Raw genomic sequence first — 15,501 nt, 5'->3', positions numbered from 1 at the left:
ATTAGCAGAAGTTTCGTAAAATACTCACCCCATTTTCGAGCGTAGAAAATTTGGCAAAAACTTGCTTCATTTCAAAAAGTAATATTTGAAATAGTATTTATAGAAGCGTGAAACAGCAACTTACCATTAACAAACAAAACTACAACGACAATTCTGCATTTTGTTCCTTACTTAATAATCAACTTACTCAACTTTGAAGTTTAACAGTTATAATATTTAAAAAATTACACAGATGTGTTTGCATTTAAAAATGACTCAAATCCAACCAGCTTCAAAGCTCGCAAAATTCAAAAAACTTCAAACTCATAATAAAACAACAAAAAAAATTCTTTAAAATTTCAAAGCGGGCAAAATTCTAAACTTGTTATATAAATTTAATTCAAAGTATATAAATAAAAATTGTTCCATTTAAAAATAATTTAAATGAATATTTTTAACATAAAGCACCACTTACTTGTATCTATCTAAACAGATTGCGCAAGTTAAAAGTTCTTCTATTTTTTCCAGTGGATTTACCCAGTCCGGTTGTTGCTTTGATGATGAAGTTTGATGATGCAGAATTCCAATGTTTTCTTCCATATCTACCTTTGTTTGCTTTTTACAATTGCAGCTGCTTTCGCATGGATTCGATTCCATTTTGGCAGTGTTTTCACATGCAGTGTGTTTAAATGTGATTTATGAATTCTGTTGAAATTAAATTATATCAGTTATGTATGAAATTATATTATTTCAATTATAATAATTCAGTTGTATAAATAAAATGGAAATAAACATAAAAAGTTTCAATGAAATCATCAATTGGTTATGTTTTATTTAAAATTAAACATTAAACAATTATTGAAACAAATTTGACTGCAATGATAAGCGTAAATTTTCTAAAGTTCTAAGGAAGGAAGTTAGGAAAGGAAGGAAAGAAAGAAGGAAGGACTTCTTTCGCAAAAATAAAATAACTATTAGAATAATTAAAATAAAAGTGAAATGAAAATAATTTTTAAATCAAAAGTAGGTGTTTAAAAAATTCAGCCAATAAAGAAGCTTAACTGTGTTGTTGTTGTTGTTTTTTTACCAAGTGAAAGCATCTTCACAGCTTAAACAGAACTGGGCAAATGATGATGTTTCCGGTCATCGTTTCTCGCGCGTCACTTTTCCATTGAAATGATTGAACACGTTAAGCCAGGTGGAGCCAAACCGAAACAGCTGTCCGACTTGAAAGCTGAACCAGAATCAAGCTAGCGAACAAGACGAAGCTCTGCAAAATTAAAAATAAAGCCAGTCAGCCGCCGTCCAAAACCACCACGGTTTGCTCTTGAAATATGTAGGCGTGAATAAAGAAGCATCATCCAGTGTGGCAGTTGTGCTAGAAGTGGTTTTTCTCTTGATAATTGAGAACACTAACTCGTTAGCTTTATTTCTCAAATTGCGGTAAGATCGAACATAACTCACAATCGTTGTCATCTTACTATTACATACATGTATTAATTTCACTGTGAATCCAATATTATTCAACAATAAGAAAAATTCAACATTTTATTAAAATTTAATATCATTGGAATAATATTCAAACATTTTTTTATCAAAGAAAATATCAAACGCTATGATGGAATAATCTTCTAATTTTGCAAATAATTATTTTGAGGAAGAGTAATATCTATCTCTGTCTATACATGTTTTATATTCATGTAAACAACATCACTGGATTTCACTTTTGTGAAATGAACTTTCAATTTTTATATACATTCAATTAAAAATGCGAATTAAATATTTCTATTTTGCGAATTGAAATTACGTGAAATTAGTACGAAACACATCTTCACAGTGAATACAAAACTGAAAGCTGTAATAATCATTTTTAAAATATGTTAACTGTTAAAACTCATACTATAAAATATACTTATCATAATACTATAAAAATATGAAAGTGAAATGTGTGGCAAGTTTATTATGCTATACTTTAAATTAAATTTAAAAAAAAGAACGGCTATTTCTGCTCTAAACTTAAACATTTTGAAAAGATTCGATACATAACTAATATATAAATTAAAAAAAATTCATTATTGAATTAATTATTTTGGTGCAAATTTATTTCTTTAAGAAATAATCATTTATGTGATTCTGCATTACTAATATAAGTATTTTTTTAATACACAAAACAAACATTCGAATAAATGCTAGTGTTTGCTGAACAGCTTTGCGGAAGTAGTCAGGAAATGAGATGAAACATTCAAATTCACATTAATAAAGCAAATGACTTTGAACAACGTCTCGTAATGAAACAACAAAATAAAAAATGCAAAATCAATCTACCTTTTCAACGTTGGACATTGTTGTGAATGTTTGAATATTTAAGCGATCTCTTGAATCTATTGAATGAACCATACTATAAATTTGATTCATAAACGTATTTTTATTAATTTATTTGAAAGATTCGTAATTCGCAAAAAGTACATAAAAATATATACAATAAAAAAAGTAATTCAGTTTATAAGACTTGCTTTTAATGAGAAGAAAAAAACGTCTTTACAAAACTAATGAGCAAAAGTCAAAGCAAAGGAAAAGATTACGCGCAGCAAAAAGTTGCCCTTGTTAAATGTCGATGATGAATTTTAACAAACATATTAAACATATAAAATTTCCTTTGAAAACTTATCAATCTGCTTTGCTTCGAAATACGTCACTTTTATGACGTGCTAAGAGATGCCAAGCAAAGTGAAATGAAATACTTGCTGCTATGTTTCAAAAACATTTTCTGCCACTAGCAAATGTCACAAAATGCACGGTTCAAAAAAAGGCACAATTAAATAACAAACAAGCCGTAGTAAACTTATAAAATTATAGTTTTGTTTTATAATTATGAAAAACAAAAAAACCGAATCAAATATATTGAAATTATTCCATAATATAGTAAATAAACAGTTTTTACCAATAACTACACTTTTATAATTATAAAAACATTAAATATAATTAATTAAGCACTTACAGAAGAAACTGGAAATCTTAATATCCATATGCATTTGCAAATTAATTAAAAGAACTTTACACTAGTAATACTACTGTATCGCTTTAGCAAAACGATTATTGAAAAACTTTTAGAATTTTTGAATTGAAGCCTTTTCCTAAAAAGTTACTGAATTACTTTACACAACAACTACAATTTTCAAAAAGATCACTTTCCAGTTCTGTAGACTGCATTTAATTGCTGAAGACAAAAATTATAAATTACACTTGATCATCTTTTTAATCGTATTGTATATTCTTATTTACGTTTCCACATTCTTACTATGAGAATACAAATGGATGATATGGTTTTTTTATTATGTAACTTATTCTATCGTGTATTTATCTACTATATAGCTCTGTTCATTCATCATTCGAGTTAATACTGGTGTATATATTGTTCTCGTCGACAAGAGTAGAGAATTTGAGATTATCGATTTTAATAAACCAGCATAACTTTTACACAGCAAAACTTGCTGCAGCAATCATGGCAAATAGGAATTCGCGGGAAAATAGATAAAACGCATTTCTTTGATTGTCAGATATGAAAAATTTTATACACTAATATGATATTTTCCATTAAATATATTGCAGTAGCTTTTAGATTATATTTTATATAAGACAATGTTAAATATATTAATGTAGCAGACAATAAAGCAAAGTAATAAAATTTCATTGTTATTCCTTTCTTGATTGAATTGAGCTGTTAATTAATTTTTACTACAAATAAAATTACTTTAGCATTTAATATTCGAAAATTACAAATACTTCTTACATATCAAATTTACGGTAACAGTGTTCATAGATCACTTAAATTATTGCGAAATTATTTTACTTTTTGAAATTTATAAAATGTCGTTAAGGGGACTGTATGAAGACTTTGACGAAGTATGATAATACATTTGAATATGCTTATTTAATTTGATTTTTAATAATGCCAGTTGAATTGCGTAAATAGTTGATAGTGTTTTTGTATTTTTTCAATATAAGTTTTGTATAAATAAAAAAATATTCATTTATAATGAGAGCTGATTTTTGAGAGTACAAAAATGTTTGATGTGAATTAGTTATTTGTTAAATAACTGATTAATTTATTTGTAGCATGAATTCAAAGGCGCCGAGTATGATTACTTGAACCTTGATCATTTGACGCCTATTCAAGTAAATACGAAGGGGATAAATTGTAACGTTTGTTGTAAAGAAATTCTCTTTTAGATATGTTCTTGCGTTCTGGCTAAACTTCTGAATGATGAGTGCGAAACATCTATCATGCCTATACATAAATTCGTCCAATGGGCCGAAATTACATGCATGCTGTTGCTTGACAACAGCCAACATATGACATATTCGTATATGAAATCATTCCTCGTGGAGAACTGTGACATTTTTGATGACGACTTTTTCCAACGTTTTGATAAGGAGTGAGCTTTCAAGTTTTCAGATTACCCTGCAGCTGCAAATAAGAATCGTTTTTCAGAGTTCGGTCTCTTTGTCTTTATGGATATCCTTATTTTCATTCGTTTTTGTTTTCATTAAAATTTGACGTCAGAACAGTATTTCCCTACGATCCGCAAAGGAGAGGAAGTGTGATGGGTAATGTGGAATGTTTTCTGGTTTGACTGTTGAATTTAATGTATTATTAAATTTTAAGCTACTTTTTTGAAAAGAGTGCACATTTTCGCCTTCGAATGCAGTACAGCAGAGATGACTGGAATTTGGCGAAACTTTTGCAATTTCGTAGGACTTTCATTCAATAACAGTAATAGCAGCTCAGATCTATTGCAGGAAATTTCTGTCAAAACCAACGAAGAAACAGCGGTCCGGGAGTAAGTATTAAACAGTTTGAAAATAAACTAAAAATTTAAGGTTATTCTTTCAATTTTGCTCATGATACATTTAAATTTTAATATTTGTTGAACTTTTTTTACAGCTTGGATTGTTCAAACTACAGTTGTTCACTTTCCGAAGTTGAATCAACAATTAAGAACCAAGTATTTTTCTTTTTTATATGTTTTACATTTATTTTTTATTAATGTTATTTAAAGATTGCTAACTTGCGTCTGGAAGTTAGTGACGCTCCTCCGTTTGAACAAGTGGAAAAATGGATTAAAAAAGTTATCGAAGAACATCATAATGTATTTGCTATAGTATGAGCTTTGTTTATATTTGCATGACATTTTGGTTTGTTTTTTTATAAAATATTTTCATAAATTTCAGAAACTTTTCCATGCATATAACTTGATGCGTGTACGGGATGGTGAAGGTGTGTTAGAGAATATCCACTGCTATTTTAGTCGATTTCCAATACGTCGATGCAGTCCATATTATAAGGCTAAACGTTCTCCAAATGATGATCGACAGAATTTACCACTTCCAATTCCTCAATTGTTGTTGATAAAAATGTTGAACAGGATGAAATTATAGTGAGTGGATTAGTATTATATTGTAAATTATATTCAAACTATTTTATAATTAATCTTTTTTCAGTTTAATGTTAAATATGTTTTCTTTTGTTTATTAAAATTACAATTTATAGTGATTTGGCGGAACGATATTGGAAAGGTTGTATGAGGAACGCTGCCTGTCAGAATGACAACTATGCTATCCTCATGTGCCTGGTATGCGACTAAACATATTTCTGTTTCAGTTTTCAGTTTCAATAATTTTTATAATTTTATAGCTTATAGTATTGTTAGTAGAGAATGTTGATAATATTTATTTACAAAAATGGTTTTTATTTCAGTTTTACATGTTAGAAATGGATGTGAGTGAACGAGTGAAAGAAGATGCTCTCTTTTCTATGTATTATATTACAAATAAACTTATACCTTATCGTTTTTCGGTAACAGCTTTCTTTGAATAATCTTACAAAGCAAACGTGTCATCAGTATTGTGTTTTTTCCAGTTATTAGAGTATGGTTTGTGGCGATATAATATGATCAAAAGGATTAGAGAAACAAATCAACTGCAACGGTATGTGAAACACATTCCACATTTAGTGAAATTAGTTTATTTTTTCATATGAAGTGTCTCTATGTAGACATTCACCGAAAGATATTACTAAAAGTTCTTCGGGAAATCCAACTTTGAAAACTTCTCCTTTCGATGATGAAGCATATATTTTCATGGACGATGGTGCAGTGGTGTCGTCATTTTTTACTTCACGTGGATATTTCAGAATAGCAACAAGCTTTTGCCTCAAGCGGCTATTCAATTCTACTGTTCCACTAAAATTTGCCGACAAAATACCCAACTTGAACAGAATGGAATGCTATTGCGTTTTGCTTTGCAACTTTATTTATTCGTCGTTTTGTCAAGTGAATACAATAATTATTAAGGGGAAAAGAAAAAGCAGTAATTTGCATGATCAAATCTTTCTTTTAGGGTGATATTAAATTAGCACTTTCGATGATTGAATATATGAAGATGAATTACAAAACCGGTGAACAGCTGGCATCGAAATGGAGGATGTGCGAAATATTTTGCAATTTTGAAATTGCTTTCTACAAGCGCGATGTAGGCCTTTGTGAAAGTTTGGTTCAAAAGTGTAGTGTTTTTTCACCAGCAGAAGCGCATATAAAGTTAGAAATAAATAATCCCATTCAATAATTATTTGTTGTTTTATGATAGAATTTTTAATAATTCATTTTCAGACAAATAAGAGTTTATGCCATGCGTAAAGAATATGAAAATGCTTTTATTCTTTTCGAACACTTGGAAAGTAAAAGAGCAGAAGATCCGTTTTATTTTTTGCGGTATAATTATAATTTTCAAATTGGCAGTTTCTGTTCTACAGTTAACGCAGAACGGAAACGTTTAAAATGAATAAATTCAAATATTGAATTCTTATTCGATCTTGCTTTTAGACTGTTGATTGAGATGATTGATATGGCGTTGAAATTTGAACATCCTTTGAATATGGTTCGACTGATGAAGCGGTTTTATGTACTTATTCGAGATCGTTTAGAAGTTGCTTACTTGGACAGCCTGCTTGAGCGACGAATAGCTGTTTGTTTAGTTAATGGTGTTTTTCATTTTAAACTTACATACATATTCTATTATTTTCAATTTATTTTAGTACAAAATTGGAAATTTGAAAAATGCTATTGCATTTGCTGAACAAGCGTTGATTATGCTTAGACATCACAGATATGCTTTTGAAGAAGCGTTGTGCCTGGGACTGTTGGCACGTTGTCATTACGATCTTGCGAACCAGTCCACAACTGTTAAGAATAGAAACGACGGTTAGCGTGACCATTTTTGCTTGTTCACATATTGTTATCACAATTTCTTTTCAGAAATCAATCGTGCAATATCTTTCATGTCATCTGCGTTGGATATTTTCGACAAATTTGAAGTGCCGTATTATCATAGGAAATATGCATTACTTTTCTTGGTAAGTTTGCATTTGTTGTTCTTATCATTAATATGCTGATTATTTATTCATAAATATTTTTCAATTATTACCATTTCTAGGCTGCACTGTATCACAATTTGGGTAATAAAACTTTACGTGATCATGCTAGCGAAAAATACTTGCGACTGCATGAACAATTTCCTGATCAATATGATTTCTGGGATTTATTTTAATCAATTTTTGAAAATGAAGAATTCGTTATTAAATTTTAGCAAACATTCATACATATCAACATGTTGATATCACATGTAGCATGTGTGCAGAGTGCTTCATCTTTAATAAAAATATCAACAATGAAAGCAAGAATTGCAAAGAATAAAATAAAATAAATTTTTTTTTCAAAATTAATATTGCTTGTCTTCGAAGCGGGCACGCTTGTTTTCAATGATGTGTTCTAATCGTTGATTAAGACGCTGAACATCTTCCATAGTGATAGTCTAAAATGTAAATTTCAGTTTCTCGAATACAATTTAAATGGTTGCCAGTTTGAAATTTTATTACTTGTCCATCACATTCGGCAACCATCTGTGAAAGTTCTTTCTTCATTTCCGCAATTCCTACAGTTTAAAAAGTTTCAAATTTGAACCGAAACATCAAAATATTCTATCTGAAAATTTTACCATATGCTATTTCTAACTTTTGCGACGGATTCATTCCAACAGTGTAATGATCGAACATTTCTTCTATAGACGAAATGGGATTTTTTTGTGAATTTTCATTGTACTTTTCAAAAGTATCTTCATCGTCCAGCAGAAATTCACAGTCATAAGTTTTATATAAATCCTACGACAATTACAATTTTATTAAAACATCCAGAATACTACAACAATTAATACCAAGCACAGTAAACAATGACATAATTCTTTTCGCCATCCATTTCTCATAAATACATCATACGAATAAGCTTCCAGAGTTCGACCAGAAAGTAAACAACTGTTACTCTATAAAAATTAAAAAAAAATACGTTTTAATTTAATGCAATCATACTAAATTTTAACGTCATTTCAATTTTTTATTCATACTAGATTATTGTAAAAATCAAGCACCTCCTCATTTTTAACAGCAGGTAGTACGCATTTCTCTTCATCAGACAACTGCTAAAAAATCATATTTTATTTATCTTACGCAACAATATTTATTAATTATTTGATTTTTAACTGCAACATTTTTCACTTCACCATCAGCATGTTTCACATATTCAACCTTCAACAAAATATAATGATACTAATTCTCATGCAAATATATTCCAAAAAATACCTTTTCAGCTTTTAGTTGTTCTACGCTCTCAGTTTCGTTGCCTTCTTCAATTACATTGTTCTGCTAAAATTTCCATTATTTTAATTAGTTAACAAGGAACTTAAATATACGCTTCAGTACCTTTTTTTCCGCTTCAAATGCACCGTGTTCAACATGCACAGTCTGAACATATTAATAATTACTTTAAAAATTAATGTAACATCAAAAATACTTCTGTTTCTGTATTCTTATCTTCATCAGTTTTTTCCATCACTCCATATTTCTCCTAAAATTTAACATAACTCAGAAAACAATTTTAAAGTGAAAATTACTTACTACTTACTATGTAAAACGCTAAAAATGGTCTTTTTGCAGCGCAACCCTTGCAAATCAGTTCGTCATCTTCATCCTCATAACTGCCAGTTATATGCTAAAATGAAAAACATATAAGTACTTATAAATGATACACTACTTTATATTCTTACGCCTTTATGAAACCAGTCTTCACAAAAAATGCATGTAAACATATCGTCCTCCATTGTTTCGTTCGACTTTTCATTGCAATAGCAATATTTGCCTTCAAAATTATGGCCATATATATTCTTCTCGTTAACTGGATCTTTCTCCTAAAATAAATGATCACGTAGTAACAGATAAATGCCTTGGTCATTCACTTTTAGTTATTTTATATTTCAAATACAAGTAAATTTTTGTTACTAAACAAAACTGACACCTACCGGGACAAATGAGCAACATACATATTTATTCGTGCTATTTCCACAGTCACACCGGAAATTTCTAAATTAAATAATATTACTGCAACTTACTGTTAATTTTTTTTATTCAGAAAAGACATTTTTAACAATTTTAAATTGTTTAATTAACAATTAACAACAATTGACAAAGAAATTTTTAGTAACAGCATGGCATTATAAGATTTAACTGAAAAACATACCGCTTCGTGTATAACTGCAAAGCATCGTGTGTATTGTGGCATTTCAAGTAGCAAGCAGTACAAATACCACAAAACAAACCACTTTTCTCCCAACAAGTTATACAAGAATAAATTGCCTGTCGCTTCACATAGCCCTAAATATTTCAAACGGATGTTTAAAAAACCAATTGGAAATGCAATTACTTTTAAAATTAAACGGTGCTGCAAAGTAAGCCACCAACAGTATTACCTCAACGTACGCTTCTATTAAATACTATGAACATGCAATCAAATAATTACAACTAAAACAGAACTGTTATAAGATAAATACAAAAATATGAAAGAAAAAATCAGCAAAATTTAAGCAATCATTCAAAAATTATAGACAAAAATAAATAGTCTTGTCAATAAAACAAAATTTAAGATAAAAAAATTAATATCTTTGACAAGTTTAAAGTTTTTCAAATGCAAATATATCTAGGCAGCTTACAAGTGGATAAGTGCAGTTTGATATTCCATGTGCTCCTGCCAGCTGCTCAACGTCATCATAAAACTGAATCAGATCGTTGATATTAAAAGCTTCATCAGAATTATCAGTCATGTTTATCTTCAAAAGTAAAAACACTTTCGACACTGCAACACCTCAATCTGAAATTTTTACGATTCTACTACCGTATTATAGATCTGAAGGTATAATTTAAGAAATGGGTCATTTTAAATATTTCCCTTCAAATATTTCAAAACATAATGGAGCCTGTTTCTAAACTCATGCGCTTAAAATTATTAATTTTTTAATTTCGTGTTTTTGTGAATCATAAAATCTTTTTTACTGAACTTTTGATGCATAAAATTTTTAAATTCACATGTTCCGGACGGAACGGCGGGATACTGTAACAGTTGAACCTATACATCATACTACTGTAGTGTCATTGAGCCATTGTCGTGTGTGAGCATGGTCAGTTAAACTCCTTATCCTCTGTTGTTTGCGTCTTGTTTCTGTTCGGCACTCGTAAAGCTTATGTCGAATTCGAAATATGCAGTCCACTACCGATTTATTGGTAGAGTTCACGGCATCGTCTGCAGTGCACATTTTCTCGTCCTCCGAGCAGGAGACGTGAACTAAACAGCCTACGGATAGTGAAGTAATGATGGCTTCAGATTCCAGAAAAAGGTGGAAGAAACTGGCAGTGAACTTAAATCGGCTGAATCAGCCCTGGAATAGCTGGATGAGCTATGCATCGCCTCCGCTGACGCCTACGAGATTGAGGATCCGATCTCAATGACTGAGCGTATGTACCTTCAGATCGAGGCCCTCCAGACAGAGCTGGAGGAGAACATGGAAGCGGAAGAAATGCAGTCATGCCTGGCCGGTCAGTCAGCGCGCATCGGTAATGGGAAACTGCCGGAGCTGAGACTCCCACAGTTTTCTGCAGAAGTACTGGACGTTCCTGTCACTGTCCGTCTTGCTGTGCTGCAATGAATCTGGAACAGAGATGCTAAAGCCGCTTGTCATAGGTAAAGCAAAAAATCCCCGATGTTTTAAACATGTTCGGACCTTTCCCTGCACATATCATGCAAACTCTAACTCATGGATGACAATGGTCATTTTTGAATCTTTTTTGCGGATGTTGGATGCTAAAATGAGGTCCATGAAAAGAAAAATTTTGCTTTTCATTGACCAGTGCCCTGCTCATCCCTCTGACACGTCATATTTGAGTCATGTGAAGGTAGTATTATTTCCATCAAATTGCACGAGTCACCTGCAGCCGCTTGATCAAGGCATCATTCGATGCGTAAAGCAATGCTATAGAAAAAGACTTGTATATGACAGACTGGCTTCACTTGAAGCACCAAAGAAAATTTCAGTTCTGGATGCAATGAATTTCTTTAATTCTGCTTGGAATTCTATTGATGCCAACGCAGTGATCAACTGCTTTAATAAATCAGGCTTTTGCCGCAAGCTTTCTGATTCTGCTGTGGTAGAGGATACGGATGAAAGTGTCACAATTTCAAAGGAATGGCAACAAATTGCTGGAACAAATGCTACGTTCAGTGACTATGTGGATTGTGACAGCAGCTTATTTGCCTTTCAGCAGTCATCGCTGAAAGAAATATTAGGGCAGCATCAGGCGGATGCCAATCAGGAAGACAACGATGATGATGGTGATAAAGAACAAGAAGCGCTACCTATTCCGACTCTGACGGCAGCCTTCGAGGCAATGGACACTGTCCGACGTTACGTCTGCAGTTTTAACATCGATGAGAAAGTTATTAATTAGTTGTCGAAAATAGACACAGTTATTTGCGAATTAGGAAAAAAACATGAAACAAACTATTATTGATAAATTTTTCACTAGAACAAATTGAATAGAATTACTGTACACAATGTATTAACTGATTCCAATGACTTGATTATGTTTCCCGCTTAGTACGTCCGTTTTTTCAGGTCCCCAGATGAACGTACTAACAGGATTCTACTGTAGTTCCAGAATGGTACTAGCAGATGTTCACCATCTATGTTGACTAGCACATCAAAATGAACTGACTTGCGGGGAAGCCACACCCTCAGCTTGTATGAACTGTTCCAGTTGCTGATCGATGAGCAGGGATCAACGGAAACGTTGATTCAACAAGTGACATCAGGTCGCGTTACTGCCAATGATTTACAGATAAAAAATAAAAAGTATGAAGAACTGCAGCAACGCATAACAGCGTTGACTGCAGAATACGATGGCAGTACGCGTACAATGGAGCAGTTTTGAGAGCTGTGCCGTACCGTGTACCTGAGACGGAGAATTATTGAGTGCCAACCTTTCCTGCACAACTGAATTGTTTACTTTTATTCACTCCTGTACAGTTTTTTATTGGTTTTGTATTTATGTTTTGTTTTATTATATTGTTGGTTTGTATTGTTTTGTATGGCATTGTGTATTATATTATGTTATACTGTTGTTCTGTATTATACTATCTTATAATTTATACTGCTGAATAAAGCATTTAAGTACGATAGATCAGGAGATTCTGTGCTATCCAGAAATAAATTTTCTGATTGATGCCTTCTTACATAAAGAAAACCACAACCTACACCTTTTCCTCTATGAAAAATTCAGAACATTGCAATGAGTATGGAAACAAAAATACAGCCTTTCTCTTCCAGAGGTGATATTTACATTAATACAATATAAAAAACACCATTTTGCTCAAGCATGGTTTGAATAAATAATAAACTTTATATAGATTAGAGATATGCCATTAAAGACATTAAACATTGAAGATCACCAACTATATGCCTCTGAAAAGTACTCAATCTTTAAAAACAAATTTAAAGGAGCTTTAAATTGATTCAAAAATTGACCATTAATAGAAAAGAAACATTCAGCAAATGGAACGCATCAGAAAGACAGTCAATAAAACATACATAATCACATTGGCCAGTAGATTTGCAAAGCTACTCACTTCTCGCACAAACTGGCACTCGATTCTACATACACAAAAGTACACGTTTCTTAGTGTTCATATATGTGCATCTATATTGGCAACAAATTCAGATGCTAGTCCGGTAGTAGGGTCGCTTCTTCGACTGCCGTCAGGGTTTAATTAATGACTGCGCGAAATACTCGTTCAACTTTAGAACTTCAAATTGGAATATTGCTGTTGTCGGAGCTCCTTGTCGCTTTCCTGCCACTCTCTGATAGGATTGGTCGCGTCCAGCCTCATAGCCCCCACACGTACCTCAGCGGTACCTTTCCCAAGGCTGATACGCTACGCACAGGGGGCGCTGGAACTGACGATCCACTCCATCACGTGTTGGAGCGACAGCGAGGTCGCACTTGCGTGGGTAACGTCGGCAGGCAACAGTTAAAAGCCATTCGTCCCCAATTGGTAATCCAATGGTGGCATGGTCCAAAATGGCTCACCGGACCATCGCAGGCTTGGCCGCGGAGTCGGGTGGAGACAGAACGCACGCCACTGATACTGTCGGGGTAGGAACGCACGTCTGGACAGGCGACATAGACAGGTAATGACGGCCCCTCACCGCCACAGATCCCCTGCACCCGAGAAAGTATGGCGATATGGAGAAGTTGTTCTAAATCAGCACCTACTGCCTTTGCTCCGTGAAGAATTGCCGCGACCATCAGGGCGGAGGCCTGGGTTTGGTCCAGACCGGCCCACTTTTCACTTATTGGTCGTTGATTGCGCTATTTTATTGGGCCGTCCAGTCGTTGCCTTATTGGTTTTCCTTGTCTAATTGCTCATTGATTCAAATCTTTCCCTTATGATTAGCTGAAATATTTTTTCGGGTGATTGTTGTTTATCAACCCTTTTCCAAACATGGGTGCATTACTATTGAATTACCTAATATGGACATAAAGAAGCATTTACTATTTTTTAAAGCACAGCTTTTTAAGATATGGTGTTAGCCATCTTTTATTGCGTTAAAGCAGTGTTTCTCAACCAGGGGGGCGCGCCCCCCTAGGGGGGCGTAGGAAGGTTCCAGGGGGGGCGTGAGAAGTAAGAATTTTTAGTCCTGCAGAGGTGTTTGAAATTCAGCTTGGTCTACTTCAGCTAAATTTTAACCGCCTATTTTTTCTGGTCATCTTAGTTTTAGCTTAACCGCGTCAGCTGTGCGCAATTTATAATTTCCCTTTGCACTAAAATCGCCTTTCGAAATTCACCTGATGTGACGAGAGACGTGAATAATTTTTGAAAGAGGCATATACACGATATTTATCAAACTGATAGAACAAAGCCGTATTTTGTCTAATGGTGGAAACAAGCAATGCGGTAAAAATTTCGCCTGAAGTCGACCATCACACTTTATTTTCTCATTCTTTCCTTCATTCGACATCGCGGCAACACCAACTTTTGTCTCGTGTGTGCATATATTTGCTGTTTATTTGTTTCAGTTTTCAAGAGATTTTGTAATATCAGTTGATTTCAGATTGTCTGAAATCACATCAATTCAGGTTTGGTTTTTTCCGCTCCTTTTATTCTTATCAGTAATTAAATCTCCCACTATGATTATGGTTTTTAGCTTGGCTACTCATAATCGTGAACACAACGGTTTTATTACATTTCGCACCACGGTTGTTGCTTATAGAGTTTGTTATTATTTCCAATAGGCAAGTTATTTATTAGCGTACTGCTATGTACCACGAAGACATCCAGTTGGTAAACGAGCTGCGAAAACTAGTTAGATCGGATTATCCATACGACAGGCTGGAAAAGGAGGAAGTTAGTTAGTTAGCGTCTGTGTATATTCACATCATCAATAAAGTTATATTGGACGTTGGCGTGAAATACAATACGTACAATGGTGTCGAAAAAACGCAAATATGATGCAGAGTACATCAAATACGGCTTCGTGGCTATTGAAAAAAACGGCGTTGAAGTGCCACAATGCGTTGTATGCCTTGATACATTCAGCAATGATGCTTTACGGCCAACCCGACTGCAGCGGCATTTGCATCACCGCCATCCTGAGTTATCAAAAAAACCTGTGGAATACTTTTGCGCTGAAAGAGATTCCCTTTCTCAAATGAGACTTGAGAAAAAAGTCAAGTATAATCAGGAGACTGTCAAGGCTGATAAGAGCATCATATGAAATAGCCATGTTGATTGCCAAGAATAAGAAACCACATACTATTGGAGAAAATCTTGTTAAGCCCTGCATTGTGAATGCAGTAAAGATTCTGCTTGGGGATGACATGGCGAAGCAATTTAAAAGTATTTCTCTTTCTGATTCAACAGTTAAACGCCGAATCGATGAATTAGCTGATGATATAAAACAGCAAGTTCTTGAAAAGGTAAAGTGTTCTCCTTTTTTTCCTATAAGTTGTGATGAGCCACAGACCAGGCAAACTGTGCACAGCTCATTGTATACGCACGGTTCATTGCAAATAACACAATTGAAGAAGAA

The 15,501-nt window shown here is 33.2% G+C and overlaps 6 protein-coding genes across 6 annotated transcripts; 4 read left to right on the top strand and 2 right to left on the bottom strand.

Annotated features, from left to right (window-relative positions):
- The first annotated feature begins 3,846 nt into the window (after positions 1–3,846).
- Positions 3,847–4,419, top strand: Tsp_04911 (conserved hypothetical protein). Its single transcript, XM_003369449.1, has 3 exons — positions 3,847–3,882; positions 4,096–4,155; positions 4,210–4,419. The coding sequence occupies exons 1-3, from the start codon at positions 3,847–3,849 to the stop codon at positions 4,417–4,419; spliced, it is 306 nt and encodes a 101-aa protein (XP_003369497.1).
- Positions 4,420–4,597: 178 nt separating this feature from the next.
- Positions 4,598–7,584, top strand: Tsp_04910 (hypothetical protein). The gene is made up of 15 exons (XM_003369448.1): positions 4,598–4,607; positions 4,646–4,820; positions 4,925–4,985; positions 5,040–5,141; positions 5,212–5,381; positions 5,531–5,612; positions 5,738–5,836; positions 5,900–5,967; positions 6,035–6,311; positions 6,379–6,575; positions 6,648–6,749; positions 6,861–7,011; positions 7,073–7,238; positions 7,293–7,390; positions 7,471–7,584. Exons 1-15 carry the CDS (start codon positions 4,598–4,600, stop codon positions 7,582–7,584), a joined length of 1,872 nt encoding a protein of 623 aa, XP_003369496.1.
- A 171-nt stretch (positions 7,585–7,755) lies between these two features.
- On the bottom strand, positions 7,756–10,671 carry Tsp_04909 (zinc finger in N-recognin family protein). Its single transcript, XM_003369447.1, has 15 exons — positions 10,498–10,671; positions 10,072–10,188; positions 9,603–9,736; positions 9,385–9,445; positions 9,133–9,273; positions 8,991–9,077; positions 8,880–8,933; positions 8,789–8,830; positions 8,669–8,731; positions 8,570–8,614; positions 8,434–8,508; positions 8,248–8,352; positions 8,032–8,194; positions 7,913–7,968; positions 7,756–7,848 (listed from the first exon to the last, which is right to left on the bottom strand). The coding sequence occupies exons 1-15, from the start codon at positions 10,669–10,671 to the stop codon at positions 7,756–7,758; spliced, it is 1,410 nt and encodes a 469-aa protein (XP_003369495.1).
- A 189-nt stretch (positions 10,672–10,860) lies between these two features.
- On the top strand, positions 10,861–12,343 carry Tsp_04908 (conserved hypothetical protein). The gene is made up of 3 exons (XM_003369446.1): positions 10,861–10,951; positions 11,448–11,848; positions 12,170–12,343. The coding sequence occupies exons 1-3, from the start codon at positions 10,861–10,863 to the stop codon at positions 12,341–12,343; spliced, it is 666 nt and encodes a 221-aa protein (XP_003369494.1).
- A 1,038-nt stretch (positions 12,344–13,381) lies between these two features.
- Positions 13,382–13,717, bottom strand: Tsp_04907 (conserved hypothetical protein). The gene has a single exon (XM_003369445.1). The coding sequence runs from the start codon at positions 13,715–13,717 to the stop codon at positions 13,382–13,384; it is 336 nt and encodes a 111-aa protein (XP_003369493.1).
- A 1,178-nt stretch (positions 13,718–14,895) lies between these two features.
- On the top strand, positions 14,896–15,388 carry Tsp_04906 (protein ZNF452; the record flags this gene model as incomplete). Its single annotated transcript, XM_003369444.1, is given in 2 exon segments — positions 14,896–15,143; positions 15,154–15,388. Coding segments are annotated over 2 exon segments (483 nt in total), but the record flags the coding sequence as incomplete, so codon positions are not given.
- Between the last annotated feature and the right edge of the window lie 113 nt (positions 15,389–15,501).

The sequence above is a fragment of the Trichinella spiralis genome (assembly GCF_000181795.1).
Source record: "Trichinella spiralis strain ISS 195 chromosome Unknown Scfld1557, whole genome shotgun sequence".
NCBI lineage: Eukaryota > Metazoa > Nematoda > Enoplea > Trichinellida > Trichinellidae > Trichinella > Trichinella spiralis.
This window is presented reverse-complemented; position numbering and strand designations above follow the sequence as displayed.